Source organism: Hyperoodon ampullatus, assembly GCF_949752795.1.
Source record: "Hyperoodon ampullatus genome assembly, chromosome: 2".
NCBI classification, from domain to species: Eukaryota; Metazoa; Chordata; class Mammalia; order Artiodactyla; family Ziphiidae; genus Hyperoodon; species Hyperoodon ampullatus.
Genome location: NC_136915.1, coordinates 127,176,367 through 127,197,695, shown reverse-complemented (window position 1 = coordinate 127,197,695; position 21,329 = coordinate 127,176,367). Strand labels below are relative to the sequence as shown.

General features: G+C 35.2%; 1 protein-coding gene across 1 annotated transcript in view; it reads right to left on the bottom strand.

Moving 5' to 3' along the window:
- Positions 1-21,329, bottom strand: part of CEP170 (centrosomal protein 170) — a gene marked incomplete at its 3' end in the record, with an annotated part of 135,680 nt that overhangs the window by 55,253 nt on the left and 59,098 nt on the right. The window contains exons 4-7 of the mRNA XM_079698161.1: positions 20,055-20,135; positions 12,431-12,487; positions 12,172-12,334; positions 10,929-11,063 (exon numbers count right to left, since the gene is read on the bottom strand). Coding sequence (XP_079554287.1) covers positions 10,929-11,063; positions 12,172-12,334; positions 12,431-12,487; positions 20,055-20,135 — 436 coding nt within the window. The remainder of the gene's footprint in view (positions 1-10,928; positions 11,064-12,171; positions 12,335-12,430; positions 12,488-20,054; positions 20,136-21,329) is intronic.

Below are 21,329 nucleotides of genomic sequence, written 5' to 3'. Positions count from 1 at the left end.
CACCAAAAACAATGGGAACTACGAACCTGCAGCCTGCGAAAAGGAGACCCCAAACACAGTAAGTTAAGCAAAATGAGAAGACAGAGAAATATGCAGCAGATGAAGGAGCAAGGTGAAAACCCACCAGACCAAACGAATGAAGAGGAAATAGGCAGTCTACCTGAAAAAGAATTCAGAGTAATGATAGTAAAGATGATCCAAAATCTTGGAAATAGAATGGAGAAAATATACGAAATGTTTAATAAGGACCTAGAAGAACTAAAGAGCAAACAAACAATGATGAACAACACAATAAATGAAAGTAAAAATTCTCTAGAAGGAATCAATAGCAGAATAAATGAGGCAGAAGAACAGATAAGTGACCTGGAAGACAAAATAGTGGATATAACTACCGCAGAGCAGAATAAAGAAAAAAGAATGAAAAGCATTGAGGACAGTCTCAGAGACCTCTGGGACAACATTAAACACACCAACATTCGAATTACAGGGGTCCCAGAAGAAGAAGAGAAAAAGAAAGGAACTGAGAAAACATTTGAAGAGATTATAGTTGGAAACTTCCCTAATATGGGAATGGAAATAGTGAATCAAGTCCAGGAAGCACAGAGACTCCCATACAGGAGAAATCCAAGGAGAAACATGCCAAGACACATATTAATCAAACTATCAAAGATTAAATACATAGAAAAAATATTGAAAGCAGCAAGGAAAATAAAACAAATAACATACAAGGGAATCCCCGTAAGGTTAACAGCTGATGTTTCAGCAGAAACTCTGCAAGCCAGAAGGGAGTAGCAGGACATACTTAAAGTGATGAAAGGGAAAAACCTACAACCAAGATTACTCTACCTAGCAAGGATTTCATTCAGATTCGACGGAGAAATTAAAACCTTTACAGACAAGCAAAAGCTAAGAGAATTCAGCACCACCAAACCAGCTTTACAACAAACGTTAATGGAATTTCTCTAGGCGGGAAACAAAAGAGAAGGAAAAGACCTACAATAACAAAGCAAAAACAATTAAGAAAATGGTAAAAGGAACATATATATCAACAATTACCTTAAATATAAATGGATTAAATGCTCCAACCAAAAGACACAAACTGGATGAATGGATATAAAAACAAGACCCGTATATATGCTGTCTACAGAGACCCACTTCAGACCTAGGGAAACGTACAGACTGAAAGAGAGGGGATGGAAAAAGATATTCCATGCAAATGGAAATCAAAAGAAAGCTGCAGTAGCAATTCTCATATCAGACAAAATGGACTTTAAAATAAAGACTATTACAAGAGACAAAGAAGGACACTACATAGTGATCAAGGGACCAATCCAAGAAGAAGATATAACAATTGTAAATATTTATGCACCCAACACAGGAGCACCTCAATACACAGGCAATTGCTAACAGCCATAAAAGGAGAAATCGACAGTAACACAATCAGAGTAGGGGACTTTAACACCCCACTTTCACCATGGACAGATCAACCAAAATGAAAATAAATAAGAAAATACAAGCTTTAAATGATACATTAAACTAGATGGATTTAATGGATATTTATAGGACATTCCATCCAAAAGCAACAGAATACACTTTCTTCTCAAGTGCTCATGGAATATTCGCCATGATAGATCATATCTTGGGTCACAAATCAAGCCTTGGTACATTTAAGAAAATGGAAATAATATCAAGTATTTTTCTGATATGCTATGAGACTAGATAACAATTACAGGAAAAAAACTGTAAAACTACTAACACATGGAGGCTAAACAATATGCTATTAAACAACCAAGAGATCACTGAACAAATCAGAGAGGAAATCACAAAACACCTAGAAACAAATGATAATGAAAACATGATGACTGAAAACCTATGGGATGCAGCAAAGGCAGTTCTAAGAAGGAAGTTTATAGCAATACAATCCTACCTCACAAACAGGAAACATCTCAAATAAACAACCTAACCTTACAACTAAAGCAATCAGAGAAAGAAGAACAAAAAAACCCCAAAGTTAGCAGAAGGAAAGAAATCATAAATATCAGATCAGAAATAAATGAAAAAGAAATAAAGGAAACGAGAACAAAGATCAATAAAACTAAAAGCTGGTTCTTTCAGAAGAGAAACAAAATTGATAAACCATTAGACAGACTCACCAAGAAAAAAAGGGAGAAGACTCAAATCAGCAGAATTAGAAATGAAAAAGGAGAAGTAACAACTGACACTCCAGAAATACAAAGGATCATGAGAGATTACTACAAGCAACTCTATGACAATAAAATGGACAACCTGGAAGTAATGGACAAACTCTTAGAAAAGCACAACCTTTCAAAACTGAACCAGGAAGAAATAGAAAATATAAGCAGACCAATCACAAACACTGAAATTGAAACTGTGATTAAAAATCTTCCAACAAACAAAAGCCCAGGACCAGATGGCTTCACAAGTGAATTCTATCAAACATTTACAAAAGAGCTAACACCTATCCTACTCAAACTCTTCCAGGATATACTAGAGGGAGGAACACTCCCAAACTCATTCCATGAGGGCACTGTCATCCAGATACCAAAACCAGAAAAAGATGTCACAAAAAAAGAAAACTACAAGCTAATATCACTGATGAACATAGGTGCAAAAATCCTCAACAGAATACTAGCAAACAGAATCCAACAGCACATTAAAAGGATCATACACCATGATCAAGTGGGGTTTATCCCAAGAATGCAAGGACTCTTCAATATATGCAAATCAATCAATGTGATACACCATATTAACAAATTGAAGCAGGAAAACCATATGATCATCTCAGCAGATGCAGGAAAAGCTTTTGACAAAATTCAACACTCTTTTATGATAAAAACTCTAAAGAAAGTGGGAATAGAGGGAATTTACCTCAACATAATAAAGTCCATATATGACAAACCCACAGCCAACATTGTTCTCAATGGTCAAAAACTGAAACCATTTCCTCTAAGATCAGGAACAAGACAAGGTTGCCCACTCTCACCACTACTATTCAACATAGTTTTGGAAGTTTTAGCCACAGCAATTAGAGAAGAAAAATAAATAAAAGGAATCCAAATCAGAAAAGAGGAAGTACAACTGTCAGTTAACAGATGACATGATACTATACATTGAGAATCCTAAAGATGCTACTAGAAAACTACTAGAGCTAATCAATGAATTTGGTAAAGTAGCAGGATACAACATTAATGCACAGAAATCGCTTGCATTCCTATACACTAATGATGAAAAATCTGAAAGAGAAATTAAGGAAACGCTCCCATTTACCATTGCAACAAAAAGAATAAAATAGCTAGGAATAAACCTACCTAAGGAGACAAAAGACCTGTATGCAGAAAACTATAAGATACTGATGAAAGAAATTAAAACAGATGGAGAGATATACCATGTTCTTGGACTGAAGAAGTCAAAATTGTGAAAATGACTCTACTACCCAAAGTAATCTACAGATTCAATGTCATCCCTATCAAACTAGCAATGGCATTTTTCACAGAACTAAAATAAAAAATTTCACAATTTGTGTGGAAACACAAAAGACCCCGAAGAGCCAAAGCAATCTTGAGAAAAAGAAACAGAGCTGGAGGAATCAGGCTCCCTGAATTCAGACTATACTACAAAGCTACAGTAATCAAGACAGTATGGTACTGGCACAAAAACAGAAATATAGATCAATGGAACAGGATAGAAAGCCCAGAGATAAACCCACGCACATATGGTCAACTTATCTTTCATAAAGGAGGCAAGAATATACAATGGAGAAAAGACAGCCGCTTCAATAAGTGGTGCTGGGAAAACTGGACAGCTACATGTGAAAGAATGAAATTAGAACACTCCCTAACACCATACACAAAAATAAACTCAAAATGCATTAAAGACCTACATGCAAGGCCAGACACTATAAAACTCTTAGAGGAAAACATAGGACACTCTATGACATAAATCACAGCAAGATCCTTTTTGACCCACCTCCTAGAGAAATGGAAATAAAAACAAAAACACACAAATGGGACCTAACGAAACTTAAAAACTTTTGCACTGCAAAGGAAACTGTAAACAAGACGTAAAGACAACCCTTAGAATGGGAGAAAATATTTGAAAATGAAGCAACTGACAAAGCATTATCTCCAAAATATACAAGCAGCTCACACAGCTCAATATCAAAAAAAAACAAAGAACTCAATCCAAAAAAGGGCAGAAGACCTAAATAGGCATTTCTCCAAAGAAGATATACAGATTGCCAACAAACACATGAAAGGATGCTCAGCGTCAGTAATCATTAGAGAAATGCAAATCAAAACCACAATGCGGTATCACCTCACACCATTCCAAATGGGCATCATCAAAAAATCTACAAACAATAAATGCTGGAAAGGGTGTGAAGGAAAGGGAACCCTCTTACACTGTTGGTGGGAATGTAAATTGAAACAGCCACTATGGAGAACAGTATGGAGATTCCTTAAAATACTAAAAATAGAAGTACCATATGTCCCAGCAATCCCACTACTGGGCATATACTGTGAGAAAAGCATAATTCAAAAAAAGTCATGTACCACAATGGTCACTGCAGCACTATTTACAATAGCCAGGACATGGGAGCAACCTAAGTGTCCATCTACAGATGAATGGATAAAGAAGATGTGGCACATATACAGAATGGAATATTACTCAGTCATAAAAAGAAACGAAATTGAGTTATTTGTAGTGAGGTGGATGGACCCAGAATCTGTCATACAGAGTGAAGTAAGTCAGAAAGAGAAAAACAAATACCATGTGCTAACATGTATATATGGAATCTAAAAAAAAAAAAAAGTTCTGAAGAACCTAGGGGCAGAACAGGAATAAAGATGCAGACTTAGAGAATGGACTTGAGGACACGGGGAGAAGGAAGGATAAGCTGGGACGAAGTGAGAGAGTGGCATGGACATATATACACTACCAAATATAAAACAGACAGCTAGTGGGATGCAGCCACTTAGCACAGGGAGATCAGATTGGTGCTTTGTGACCACCTAGAGGGGTGGGAGGGACAGGTAAGAGGGAGGGGATATGGGCATATAAGTATACATATAGCTGATTCACTTCGTCATACAGCAGAAACTAACACAATGTGAAGCAATTATACTCCAATAAAGACGTTAAATAAATAAGCAAATCTATCCTATCTACCTATCGTCATTCATTCATTCATTCATTCATTTTGCTCTCCACATCCTTACAGGTAACAGAGTAACCCTGAGAACAAGGGTTAGTAGTTTCCTACTACCACTACCTGAATACCCAAATAAAATGATGTGGCTGAACTATGAAGCAATAACTACAAAAAGCTGGCCCAGAGGTATAGCATTTATCATTTACTTGTTATTCACGATTCAAATGAGTATGTTCCCAATTTTCCTCCCTTGTGAAAAAAACTTCACAGTTAATACTGACATACTTTTAATATGCTTTCACATTATAACACATTAAAAAAGCAGAGATCAACAACTGCACATAACTATGTTTAAGATTATTATTTCCTAAGTTAGTCCTACTTCAAAATTGCCTTTACTCCAAGGACTAGAAACCCTGAGACTTACACAAGTTAACACCTAATTTAACCAGAAATCGCTTATCTAAAAATGTCAAGCAGCACAACAGAGTGGAAAGGCAGCATATATGATATGATTAGTGGGAAGTAGTGAGAAGATTTGAAATCAGGTAAGTCCTGTCTCTATCAGTCAATTCTCATTTTCCTCATTGTTAAATGAGAAAATAATATCTACCCATAAGATTGTTGTGAAGATTCAGTGAGATAAGTTATCCAGAAAAAGTTTGGCACAAAGTAGGCACAAAAGTAAATGTTTCTCTTACTTTTCCTCCCCCAACTCTTCAACATAGCTAATTAGGGAAACAAGAAACTAAAACCAAAAATCTAACTCTAAGATAAAAAACCCAAGACAGATATGACAACACCTATATCCTCATATTTGTGATCTTTACTACCAGGAAAGTCCTTCATTGAGAACCTTTTCTGACTATTTACTCAGATTACATGTGGCAAATCTGGAGGGGATGTAAAAGCAAGGATTAAGGTCAGACATATTGCGCTAAGAAGAGTCAAGTTGTCGAGATAAGACAAAAAACAATCAAGAGCAGACACATGGCTCAAAAACACAGTAGTTCAGAACCATTCATTCAGTATATGGAGCAAACAGTCTTACATACTTCAAGTCTCCCAAAGGCATCACTGTAATGTATCATAGTTCAATCACTGATGTTCATAATGATGCTTCTGAGTCATAAAGCAAACATTTAAATTATATTCAGCCTTCTGTGCTTAAGAAGGCAATGACATGGGTAATTCATTTAATAGAAATATAGGAAATGGTTAAACTTAGAAAAAAATTTCAGTTGTAAAAGTAAAGTTCAGTCATCTGGAAAATTCATTATGTAGAGGAATTCATTTCTCTGAAGATGATAAAAACCAGATCAAGTGTGGGCCTGGTATATTTTAGAATTGTACGCCCACTAGAAAAATTATTAGGGGTCTTCTAAATTAATATAGAAAAATAAAACAGCTTTCCTCTTTCAGTACACTGACGAAACATTCTGAAATTTATGAATTTAACATGCATTTCTATTCAAAGCCTATTTTGTTTATACTAAAGTAAACTAAATTATATACTAAAATACTAATATTTTATTTATACCAATATTTTATTATTAATCTCAATTGCTAGATATTTAAAAGTATTTAATAACTGATTATGCTAGAACTAATTATGTTTATCAAAATCAGAAGAGCAATATCCTTAAATTCTTAAGGTATTTTATGATTGTGTGACCTTCCAGGGAAACTGATAACATACATAATTCAGAAAATATGTTCCCTTCATTCTTCTGTACTAAATTAAATGAAATATTAAGCTGTTTCGAGATGATAAAGACTATAATTATGAAGGCAAATTCTGCTTAAGATATCCATCCAACCTAGTATATTCAAGTACTTCAAATTACAAAGACTGGGAAACTCCTTTTACCAAAAAGGAACTACAACTCAAAAGTCTTCAAATTTAGTTTAATTAGATTAAAAATCAGTGTAAAAGAGCCAAAAATCTACTCTTCACAGTTGTACACACCTTTTCAAACTGTATGCAACACTTAAAGGCCTTTAATTGTAACCTAAAAAGTGTTTAAACCGTTTAAACCAAGTTAGAAGGTAGAAGAGCATACCTGATCTAAAATGAGGACAAATTCTCCTTTAATAGGACTCAAATATTCACACAATTTCAGGAGAACTTGATTGCTCTAATATTTGCTTCTAGGGTTCTTTGGGCTTTAAGGTAAATTGGTAGGAGACTCTGGATACACATGGACCCACAGAAAGGGACATAAAAAGTTACTAGGTAGTAGATTCTCTATTATCCTTTCTGGAATGTTCACCTTTCAAAATAAATACTAAGATTTTACATTCTAAAAATTGGTAACCAAGAAGCAAATCACTTTTTGCTTTTACCAAAAAAGCATGCTTAGAGCACAAATAAACTAATCATTTATATTTCACAATCTGAAACACTAAAAAAACCCTTAATTTCAAAATGACCAAGTGAAATAGCATTCAATACGCATTTTCAAATTTGATTCTACAATATCTGCTGGCATCATAAATTATTTCAGATTAGTAAACTGTTTCTCTCACCCTATATTTTAAAAGACTACAAATGATAAATCTGAAACAATAACATCCTCGTACTAATATAAGAAAGCAAATGAGACTCTCATTAAGGCTTTTAATCAGCTGAATCTGACAGAGTGCTTCAAGCTACTTAACAAAAGACGTGCATCACTTAATTCCTTCTAACTCAAAAATAATCCCAAGATTATTAGACAGCTTTTGTCATCTGGCAGAAAAGATACTCAATGAGACACGCCACACAAGCTGGTAATCATTTAAGAATTTAGTTTCATTCACATGGATGAAATTACTACTGGATGTTTCACAGTTTGAAATTCATTTCATTAACTTAGGTATGAGAGATCAATTTTTTATGTCAATTTGTTTTTGGAGTGCTTGTTTTAATCTTTATACTATACGAAGTATATTCTTTTGGAGTGACTCTGTGTGTGTGTGTGTGTGTGTGTGTGTGTGTGTGTAATGACTGCTGAAATGTTAACTGTTTGTGGTTAAGAGCATGGACTCGAGTCAGGCTACCTGGGTTCAAATCCCAGCTACACTACTTGCTAGCAGGGTGACCTTGTGAATAAATTCACATAACCTTGCCGCCGTTTCCTTATTTATAAAATGGAGATGATAACAGTAACTACTTTTAGGTAACACTGTGAAAGGATTAAATGATTAAACATATGCAGGGCACTAAGAAGAGTGTCTTGATAAAGCAAGCACCACTGAAGTGTTAGCTGTTGTTAATAAGTCATGGTTCTGTCTCCAGGACAAAAATTACATTTACTGTATTTACATTTATTATAATTACATTGATTGTATTCTAGAAGATATGTATTTCAGATTTCAAAAGTTGTTTTGTGTGTGAGGGTGGAAGGATCTTTAATGGCCAGATAAACTCAGTATCACAATTATTTTCAGAATTTGGCAACAGTTAAATTCTGCTGTGTTTTCTTCTAAGTTAACCACCAATTATTAGTACATTTTTTTTCTCACTCTCCTCTCTCTCTCTCTCTCCCTTCCTTCCTCTCTCTCTCCCCCTCCCCTTCTCTCTCTCCCTCTCTCTCTTTCTCCTAGATGGCTCTAGTACACAATGATAATATAATATGTGATTCCTGAAGGAACTTATAGTTTAGATGAGAAGGCATACACACAAAATACTGAAGGAAAGTGTTACATATTAGCAATAGATATAAACAGACATACCCTTTAGAATTTTATATTACCTGATTTATGTGTATACATGTCTGTGGGAGAAGAGCAGGCAGGAATTAGTCTAATTTATGTGGAAATGCACTGGGAGAGAGCACTAAACAACTGGTAGTGGGACGCAAGGCTAAGAAAGTGGGACAAAATTAGAGAGAACTTGGACATAATATCTATTTGGCAAGCAAAAGGAAGCTACTGTAGTTTCTTAAAGAAAGGAAAAAAACGGCAGCTTAGATTTATTATACAAAATGAACTGCAGAAGGGTTGAAACTGGAAATAGTTCAGTTATGATTAATGGAAAAAAAGGGCACAGAAGTAGGCAATATAATAGATGAGGTGAAAGGAAGGGAAGACACAAAGATTTCATATAAAGTAGACATTCTTGACTGCCTTCCAAAATCCATTTCCTATTCCTCCCTCCTACAAGAACTCCAACATTCCCAGGTATCTCTAACTCTTCCCTGATACAGCTCATGTGCCTTACGGGAAAACTAACCCCATATTCAGCTTCAGGATGGGTACAATTGGCTAAGGATAATCTCATAACCCTTGCCAGGGATTGGTTCAGAAATAAGCAGGTGACCTACTCCTGAACCCATGAGAGGCCAATGAGATGACAAATGTGTTGAAAACTTTGGGGAGAGTTTCCAGGGGTTCTTCTAGAAGCGACCTTTGCTATTTCCCACTGGATATGATCAAAGCAGCATGCACTCCAACTGCTACTGGCAAGCAGCCTATGAGTACGAGGGGAAACTCCCTCAGTATGCAGCCACTGTGAATAGAAGGGCAGAAAGTCCGAGAGAAAATAGCTAGCTGATGACACCATTGAGATGCTGCATTAACCAATCCTGAAGAGGTTCAGTTATTTATTTTAGCCAGTAGAATTCCTTCCTGTTTAGTCTCAGGTGGCATTTCTATTATTTGCATTTGAGGGTATGCTAAATAATACTAAGTTTCTGAGCTTGAACATGAAGAAAAAAACGTGTTGGCCACAGAAACAAGGAAACTGAGATGGGAATTTATTTGCAAAGTTCACAACTTTCAGTTTGGGGCACTTTAAGATCAAGTTGATAAGGCCAGCTTTCTAAGGCTTGTACTCTGGTAAAATTAGAGCATATTTAAGCACCAGTGCTCTTATTCTCCAGCTAATAAAAATCTCTTATTTACCTTGTAGAATTATGGTCAAAGGTAGAAAGTTGACAGAACTTCTGATGGAATCTATCCTTAACTCAGAGTCAAAGTTGGCTTTCCATACTGCTCCCTGGTGCCTGTATTTAATTCCTCCAGTTCTAATCCTTTTCTGCTATTATCACAGAAACTGGCTGTTCATCCTTCAGTGTTGATGTCCTTGTCAAGTCCTTATGTGACAGACAACTGATACCTCCATTTATTTCCTGGAAGTCTTGATTTTCTGGCTTTTCACTTAGTTCATTACTAAACTTCTCCAGCAACAAAAGATTATGTTCCTGGACTGTTTATCTGAGAATGTGATTCAGAATTATTTCTTCATTCTGGCTGCTCAGCAGCTAATCTTGTTGCTACCATACCCCAACAAATTGGACATGCTGAGATTTTAAAGAAGTTTTAAACTTCATACAACATTTTGAACATAATAAAAAATTTTCATTTAAAAATATGATTATATGTTTGTGAATCTAATGAAAACACACAAAACTAGTTTGTATTTACTATTTTGGTCTAATTAAAACATTTAAAAAATTATTTTAAAATACTTAAAATGTCCAATTATATTACTTAACTATATATCAAGTTTTAACACCCTCATAAAAAAGTTAAATAAGGAAAAATATTTTAAATAAAAGTGATTTACAAAGATATTAGAATTAATACTTTATGAGAGAATCATTCATAATAAATAAATTTAATTTAAAATGACAATGTCATTAAAACATTCATCAACTATTTTTAACATATTAAAGAATAGGGGACATCTCTTTTAAGGGTAGACAGATTTTTGCTTTGACGATAAGTTCTTTCTAAAATACCTACTTAATGTCATAGTCTGAGATTTTTTTACCTGATGTTCCAGTTTCATGATTTTTCTCTTCAGGCTTGCCATTTGACTTGAAAGCTCTTTGTTCATCCACCTCATCATCCCCCCACCATGATGGTTGCCCATATAATGGAGTACCACGGGGCATAGCAGAAGTATCTGGAAAGAGGTGGGAAAAATCTGTCTAAAGCATATGAAACAGAAAAAAAAAAAAAAAAGCTTTTGCAGAATGCTAGAATTGCCCAGTTGATTTATTAAATGAAGAAGTACAGCTGACCCCTGAACAACACGGGGTTAAGAGCCTCAACCCTCCCTGCAGTTGAAAATTTGAGTATAACTTATCGTCAGCCTTCCAAATCCACAGTCCCCCCACATATTCAGTTCCACATTCGTAGATTCAACTGAAGTGGATCCTGTAGTATTGTAGTGTTTACTACTGAAAAAAAATCTGCATATAAGTGGACCTGCATAGTTCAAAGCAGTGTTGTTCAAGGGTCAACTGTATAGTCTAGATAGCTGAAAAGTACTCTAAGTTGAATAACTTAGTATTTGTGAATCTCATTCAATAATGAACAAGATGAAATAAGTGAAATTCTGCACTGGCTATTATCTAAGTAATGTAAACTGCTATAGCCCAATAGCTTTTTGTCAAAGAGTAATTAGTTCTTTGGTATATAGAAATGGCTCATAAATCTAAATATGAAGGCCAAAACTAAATTTTGGTATAAGTGACCATTTTTTCCTTTTTTTTTTAAACCTAAGGGCATTGCACAGTAATTAAATTTAAACTAGTTGTTAACTGGACTAACAGATTTATATCTGAGCAATCTGGTAATGTCTAGCAGTTTTAAAAATTTCTTTTGTATGAATGGGATTATCTATATAAAATATTTTTTACAGTTCCTGGAATACTATAAATACGATAATTATGATGATGTAGGCATTATTGGACATTTCCTTTTCATTCATTTCAGTTACAATCCAGAAAAAAAAGTAGCAAACATGAAATAATAAAAATACTATAAGGCAAATTATACGTACTTTCCTCAAATATTTAAATGTATTAAACACACCTATATACAACTGCCATATAATTATATGTTTTATAATGCTTTCTAATGAAGCACTGGCTGCATTAAAACCCACTCTGAAATTGTCATTGTTATCATTAATTATTTTTATAAGGATATGGCCAAGCTTTTGAGAACAAAGCATGCAATTTCTTCATAATCGAGTATAAATACGATATTTTGAGAGGTTAACTTACCTATGGCTTTTTCCTCAGATTTTAGTGCTTCTGTAGCTTTGTGCGGCACTTCTGCCGCGGTATCTGCTACCTTTGAATCTATGCTTTTGGCACATGCAGATTTCAATAATTCTGATTCTGAAGGTTTTTGGGACAATTGAAGCTGAATGGTAAACTTCTCATGCTATAAAACATTTTAAAATGGAAGTGAAATATACATGAGTGAAATCAACCCTAGTAAATGGTAGATTTACAAAAGAAATAAGTAAAAACTTTTTACCTTTAGAGCTTCTTCAGGGACCCTCATTTCTCCTCGTACTACAGTGAAAAGATTTGTATGTAAACAGGGCTAAGGAAGAGTATCATATCAAAATTCTGATAATCAAGCTTAAAATGATCAAAGATAATATAGAAGCTGTCCTATTTTCTACAGGTAGTTACAGTAGAATGACTATATTCCCTTTAAGAATTAAATGTTAAAATATGCTCACAAATATAAAAATTTTCATTTTTAAAGACTAAATAAAATCTTAAAATCTAGCAAGTAATTCTAAACTTAGGTAATCATGGCCTTCAAGAAGCAAATAACTGGATGATTAACTGAAGCACAAAAGACATTTTCAGTTCTCACGAACAATAATATGACCACAAAGAGAAAGCAGCTGGATCAAACCATATTGATAGCTAATCACAAAAATCTAAAAAGTACGTCATCAGTGATTACCCAACAGTAAATCCTGAAGGAATTCAATTACTCCTTCTTCACAAGCATTGATAAAATGAAGTTCATCTTGAAAGTGCAAAAGAAATGCTATAATTAGGGTCTTAACAGCAACTACAACCACTCCTTCCCCCCATGAATTGCAATCAGGGTCATACTACATTATCAAACAACTGATTCTATACAGATTAGAACCAAAAGCTAGATATAATGAATGCTTTCATTATTATACCAAAAAGAACAATGCCTCTGTATATTAAAAAGATCTTTCACTAAACAGTAGAGGTCACATTTCTCACCATTACTTAACCCCGTAATGAAAGGACTTTTATAACCACATAGTAAATTCTAGTCTTCTTTACCAATTCAGAGCACCCATGACTTCAAGGGTAGAAAGCTTTAATTACCACGTGGGAGAAAAACAGACTTCCCATGCATAACAAGCAGTAAACTTGTTAACGAGTATTTGACCCATAGTTCTACTCATTAAAATAATAAATACTCAGAATTTTTTAGAATTGTAAAGCGCTTTGGGAATATCCTGTTCAATTCCATTAACCAGCCTTCCCATTCTATAGATGAGGAACTTGAGGACTAATGGGGCAGAACCCAAGATAACAATCTAGTCAACTGAATACCAGGTCTAGGGGTTTCCTATCAGTTTACACTGCTTCCTATACCTGTGAAGTAATAAAATTTTCCTTTTTTGTTATGTACATATGCTGATACACATTTGTTGGTATATATGACAATATACAGTTCATAACTAAGTATAGCTAATAAAAAGTAAAAATCTAGTAACTTTGTTTTACCCCCAAGAAACTTACTAACAGCTGGAGAAGATTCATAGCATTCTTACATTTTCAATGTTAAACACAGCATCTTAAAAATATTGAAAGCCATTTCTATTTTTTTCAATGAGAAACAAATGATTTTAGCCTGTTGTGTTTTCTGATGCTTCTAGATTCTCCTGGGACAGCTTTTAAGGCTATTTCTCAAGGCTAGTCTGGGGTATTCTCTTTAGATTTAGACTTTTTTAAGATCAAGGAAAACTTATAAGAGGGTGTAACTCATAGGTTCACACACTTTACCTTACAAAAAAACTCCTGCGTGGGGCACCAAAGCCCTCAAAAATCCTTCTGTTTAGGTCATGAATTTACCTGAGAACTCTGGTATGACTACGAGATTTTGAGACTGCCCTAACTCCAGCTTTTCCCTCCAAAGCTACTATCTTCCTAGTGGTACGGACCCAGGTAACAGTTTCTAACTTGGTTAATTCAGAAAAATGACAATCTAAGGTACAATTACTTATGATGCCAATAAGTTACAAAACATACAATACAGTAATATTAACTATAGTTGTATGTCAATTATATCTGGTATATCTCTTGCATTCTTTTACTTTTAACCTGTTGTCTCTACATTTGAATTAGGCAGCATATAGTTGGTCTTACTATTTCATTCAATCTACCAACTAGCCGTTCCCGTTCCTCTCCTCAGGCCACCCTATTCCCTAAGACACAACGACACTGAAATTAGGCCAATTAATAACCCTACGATAACCTCTAAATATTCAAGTGAAATGAAGAGTCACACATCTTTCACTTTAAGTTAAAAGCTAGAAATGACTGAACTGAGTGAGGAACGCATGTCAAAAGCCAAGACAGAACCAAAGCTAGGCCTCGTGTGCCAGTCAGCCAAATTGTGAATGCAGAGGGAAAGTTTTTGAGGGAAATTAAAAGTGCTACTCTAGTGACCACATGAATGCTAAGAAAGCTAAATAGCCTTATTGCTAACATGGAGTAAGTATGAGTGGTCTGAAAAGAAGATCTGACCACAACATTCTCTCAGGCCAAAGTCTAATCCAGAGCAAGGCCCTAACTCTCTTCAATGAAGGCTGAGAGAGGTGAGGAAGCTACAGAAGAAAAGTGTGAAGGTAGCAGAAGTTGGTTCATGAGGTTTAAGGAAAAGAAGCTGTCTCCATAACATAAAATTGCAAAGTGAAGCAGCAAGTGCTGATGTAGAAGCTACAGCAAGTTATCCAGAAGATCTAGCTAAGAATTATAATGAAGGTGACTACAATAAACAACAGATTTTCAGTGTAGACAAAACAGTCTTCTTTGGAAGAAGACACCCTCTAGGACTTTCATAGCTAGAGAGAAGTCAATGCCTTGGCTTCAAAGCTTAAAAGGGCAGGATGACTCTCTTGTTAAGGGCTAATGCAGCTGGTGACTTAAAGTTGAAGCCAATGATTACTTACCATTCTGAAAATCCTAGGGCCCTTAAGAATTATACTATATCTACTCTGCCTGTGCTCTAACAGTTCAACAATAAAGCCTGGATGACAGCACATCTGTTTACAAGATGATTTAATGAATATTTTAAGCCTACTGTTTGAGACCTACTGCTCAGAAAAAGATTTCTTTCAAAATATTTCTGCACAATGACAATGCATCTGGCCATGCAAGAGCTCTGATGGAGATGTACAAGATTAATGTTGTTTTCATGCCTGCTAACAACAACATCTATTCTGCAGCCCATGGATCAAGGAGTTATTTCAACTTTCAAGTCTTATTGTTGAATAAATACATTTCATAAAGCTGCCATATACAGTGATTCCTCTGATGGATCTGGGAAAAGTCAATTGAAAACCTTCTGGAAAAGACTCACCATTCTAGATGCCGTTAAGAACATTCATGATTCATGGGAAGAGATTAAAATATCAACATTAACAGGAGTTTGGAAGAAGTTGATTCCAATCCCCATGGGTGACTTTGAGCGGTTCAAGACTTCAGTGGAACAAGTAACTGCAGATGTGGTGGAAACAACAAGAAAACTAGAATTTAGAAGTGGAGCCTAAAGATGTGAGTGAATTGCTGCAAACTCATGATAAAATTTGAACGCATGAGGAGTTGCTTCCTATGAAGGAGCAAAGAAAGTGGTTTCTTTTTGTTTTTTGGCTGCACCATTTGGCATGCGGAACTTCCCCGACCAGGGATCGAACCTGCACCCTCTGCACTGGAAGTGCAGAGTCTTAACCACTGGACCACCAGTGAAGTCCCAGAAAATGGTTCCTTGAGATGGAAACTCCTCCTCATGAAGATGCTGTGAAGATTTTGAAATAACAACAAAGTATTCAGAATAATGCATAAACTCAGTTGATAAAGCAGCAACAGGATTTGAGAGGACTGACTCCAATTTTGAAAGAAGTTCTATGTGCATAAAATGCTATGAAACAGCATTGTGTACTACAGAAAAATTGTTCTTGAAGGGAAGAGTCAATCGATGTGACAAACTTCACTGTTGTCTTATTCTAAGAAATGGCCACAGCCACCCCAACCTTCAGCCGCCACCACCCTGATCAGTCAGCAGCTGTCAACACTGAGACAAGACCCTGCACCAGTAAGAAGATCAGGACTCGCTGAAGGCTCAGACGATAGTTAACATTTTTTAGCAATAAAGTATTTTTAAATTAAGGTATATATAATTTTTTTAGACATAATGCTATTGCACACTTAATAGACTCCAATGTTGTTCATAAACATAACTTTCATACTCATTGGGAAACCAAAAAATTTGTGACTGGCTTTTTGCAATATTGCAGTGGTCTGCAACTGAAACCACAATATCTCCAAGGTATGTCTGTACTTAGGGGAATTTTTTTTTTTGGCGGTACGCGGGCCTCTCACTGTTGTGGCCTCTCCCGTTTCAGAGCACAGGCTCCGGATGCGCAGGCTCAGCAGCCATGGCTCACGGGCCTAGCTGCTCCGCAGCATGTGGGATCTTCCCGGACCGGGGCACAAACTCGTGTCCCCTGCATCGGCAGGCGGACTCTCAACCACTGCGCCACCAGGTAAGCCCTAGGGGAAATTTTATAGCACTAAATGCCTATATTAGAAAAGAAAGAAGATCTTGAATTATCTCAGCTTTCACGTAGAAGAAATAATAAAGACAGCAGAAATCAAAAAGAAAACAATAACAGTAGCAAAATTCGATTAAACCAAATTCAGTTAAACCAAATTTAAATGGATTTGGGGGAATATTCTTCCCATTTTCTCCACAATATCTGCTCTACCCACAGAATATGCTGTCAGTTAATGGTGACTCCATTTTTCTAATTGTTTAAATCAACTGTAGTCTTGTATTCATCCTTGACTCTTTTCTTTCTCTTAGTCTACATACAATCTAATCAAGAATATTACTGGCTCCATCTTCAACATATGTACAGAATTCTATCATTTCTCACTACCTCTGCTTCTGTCACCCTGGTCCAAACCTCCATTATTGCTCGCTTGGAACTACTGCCAACTACTGTAACAGCCTCCTTAACTGGTCTCCCTCCTTTCACCGCTGCCCACTTAACCCCTTAGTCTTTGAAAGAGTAACCAGAGGATTCTTTTAAATATATAAGTCATTATCACATCACTCCTCTGATCAAACCCTCTAATGGCTCCCCATTTCACTTAAAATAAAAGCCAAAATTCTTATAGTGGCCTATTTAGAATGATACACTCTGGCTCCCCATATTCTCCTTCTCTTCACTGGCTCCAGCCACACTGACTTCTAATTCTAAGGCTGTTCCTCAAATATGGCAAACATGTTCCTGGTTTAAGTCTTGCACTTAACTCTTCTATCTGCTTGAAGAGCAGTTTCCCCGGATAGATCCATAAGGCCAGCGTCTTTACCTGCTCCATTGCTGGCTTCTCAGTGAAGTCTTCATGAATAGCCTTTTTAAAATTATAACTTCTCACACACCAGCACTAGCTCTCTGTCTCCCATTCACACTTTCTCTCCATAGAATTTATCACCCTCTATTATCCTTTTTGTGCGTGCTGTCAGTTCCCTCCAACTCCATTAAAGTATAAGCTCTAGGAGGACAGAGACTGTGGTCTGTTTTATTTAGTACTGTACCCCAGACTGCAGGGACTATGCCTGGCACGTAGGAGACATTTAATAAATAATTGTAAAATAAATGAACTTAGGCTTGCTTACCTGCTACATTTCTGGCCATCTGGAGATATATTACCTCCTTCTAAAGTTTATCTTGATTACTGCAGCATTTTACTATACCTCCTGAGTTTATAGTCATTTTTTAAACTTGGATATTTCACTACTTGCTTTTCCAAATCAATTTCTCTGGTTAGAAAAAAAAACTTTTGGCAGACAAATTCTGTTTCTTAGTTCTAGTCTCAATTCATGGTAAAATGTTCTTTCTATTGCTGTGGCATTTTAATTAAACAGTTTTCAACTACAAGGTATAACAGTTTGTAGACTAGCTAACTATTAAACTTAATTTTAATTATGAATAAAGCATGATAGTGACTTCAGTCTGGTATCAGAATATATTTGTTTTTAAAGTTTCATCCTATCTAATAAAATTTCTGCCACTGAAACAGCCCAATGTTCATTTATACACAATCCTCAAAAATCAAAAGCAATATGCTATTTTTTTTTTTTTTTTTTTTTGGCGGTACGCGGGCCTCTCACTGTTGTGGCCTCTCCCGTTGTGGAGCACAGGCTCCGGACGCGCAGGCTCTGCGGCATGTGGGATCCTCCCGGAACGAGGCACGAACCCGTGTCCCCTGCATCGGCAGGCGAACTCTCAACCACTGTGCCACCAGGGAAGCCCTGAGATGCTATTTTTAAATAATGAAATCAACTGAGCCTAACCTGAGGATCTGGGTAGTCGTTCTGGCTCAACACTGATTTACAGCCCTGAAAAAGTCCTTGGGAACAAAACATTTGTCCCAGGAATTTTCAACAGAAATATTGTGAGCAAGTATATAAGGAAATATTAGTTCTCTATTAAGAAATCATTATACAATCTATAAAAGATGAGTTGCTTCTCAATAGCTTCTTCTTGATTTAAAATTCAAAGTAAACTTTATAGAGTTTTACTGAAACCCAAATTTCCTACTATTTTCTCATGTTTTGAAACAGCTGATGTCAAGTGAATTGAGTTACTTAAATTCAAAATATACCTGTATTTACTTTTTGATGGAACTTCTGTTGGTAGAAAATAACCCATGAATCAAGGCTTTAATGCTAATTCCTAACCATTTTATGTGATACATATTTTTTAAAGGATTTAAAATATACAAATCAAAGGTATTAATGTTTAATGGTTTCACTTTTCACATGCTGCTTTGGCTCTACAAGTATAAAGGTTATATGATGTGCTACAAAACTATTTTTTTCATAAATTTTAAGTTAAATCTAAAATAAAAACTAGTTATGCTCTAGGAACAATTTTAAAGTATCAGTACATTTACTTTACCTAAGTATCAGCTCTACTTAGCTGAGACATTTTCTCTACTACAGTGATAAAAGTACATACAAGTTGCCAGCACATTTGATACATTGCTTAATATCAAAGTCCAGATACATGCAGTAAATGAAAAAATTAAAAGTGAAAAAAAAAACATTCAGCATAATCTGTAATATCTATATTTTAATTAAATATAAACAAGTTCTTTTTACAAAGCTTTTTGCCTTGTATGAATAGAAATGCTTTTATTCTTCTTCATCCAATCATGCCCCTTCTCTTCACTAGTGATTCTTTACTAGGAGAACACCATCATATCCTTATTCAGTTCTTAGCATCCTATTTTCAAACAAAAGAATTTTAAATACATGTTAAATGCATAATGTACTTAATCAGGGAGTGTGGGTCTCAGAAGACACAGGATATGGAAAAATTTGAATTGAACAGGCAACAGAAATGGAATGCATAAAATGGAGTAAAAGTGGGGACAGAAGGAAAGACAGGGTTAAATTCTTTACATTCCTCCTGGAGGCTGACCTGTGTCATTATCATTTAACCAGGAAAAAAAAAATCCCTGGGCTGGGCTACTATTACACACTCTCTGTCCTCTCCCCAGTTACATTCTTTGATACCCAAACTGCATATATAATAGCACTGCAGGGATACTTCTGCTGAAACTATAATACAGAGTGAGGAGAAAAAAAAGAGTCCATCAACTTTTCCAGGATTATTTTTAGGAACAGGCATTATAACCAAAAAAAAAAAAAGTATTATTTTTAAACATGTATTTTAGTTTGGAAGGGCACAGAGACTTCGAGCATGCCTATATTATGAATTCTTGTGTCTCAAGAAATGTTAATTTATACTGGAGTAAAGATTTTTGAATAAATTTAATAAATGCACAAAATCAATAAGGATATCATATCCAAATCTCAATTTATCTTCAAGTTTCAAGGTGATATAAGTCTGTTCTGGAATTCTTACATCATTCACAAAAGTCTACAACAGAAAAAGAAAGATGTTAAGTTGATATATGAAGTATTAATTATTAAAATTTAGACAAGCAAATACTCAAACCTTATGCTTTAAAGTGTATATCAAATGGTGGCTAATACAGCTTGCGTATCATCATAAAATGCGCTATGCATCTTATAGGCTAATAAATGATTTCATACTAAGCCCTTTAAAACTATTACAAGTAACACACAAAGAACCAGGGTGCGGTTCCTCTGAGTCTACTATGCTGCCATGATAAATTTAGGCACCTAAAAATGACGTCAAGAAAAGCTCTGACCCGAAGCTAGAAATTGTAAAGGGTAAAATATGATATAGCTCTCGATATACCATCAGGGCCCACTGGACTCAATTTTAACTTTTCTGGACAACTGTAATTATCTGTGAGAATTGAGATTTCATCATTTTTATTCCTAGAAGTCTTCCAAAGAAACAAAAAGAAAATTTACTTAAAAAAACTGAACAAAACTCATTCTATTTTACAATTGCCAATGAGTCCTTTGGACCCTTTTATGAATTTAAGATACATTATAGGACCCTTACATGAATCTAAGATACATTATAGATACATTATTTTTTCTGTATGTTGAAACATTGTTTCATCATCATAATCCCATAAGTATTTGAACTTATCAATTACTTCTAACTTTGTTGAAAATGACCGAAATAATAACAGAAGAATGGAATTACCTAGAACATCACTATTCAACAGAAACACTGCAAGCCACAAATGGAAGCTACACATATACTATTAAATTTTCTAGTAGGCACATTAAAAAGGCAAAATGAAAGAGGTGACATTAATTTTGATAGTATACCTTTAATTTAACCCATACATCCCAAATAGTACTATTTTAACAAATAATGAAAATAAAAATTAAGAAGATATTTTACATTTTTTTTTTTTACCTTTTTATTTTTAGACTAGTCACATTTCAAGTGCTCAACAGACACACATGGCTAGTGGCTAGTGCAGCAAATAGCACAGAGCTAGACGGATGATGCAATTGTGAAATAAATCATTACTATTGCATCAACCTTTAGGTTTTTTACTGCATGGCCCAAAATATTGCACCATCTTCCCAAGAAGATATAAAAGACATCTGGAGACACCATCTTTGTCTTTTTTTTTTTAAGCTATCAAAGAGCACAATTGAGAATTCAGAATTTTTTATTTAA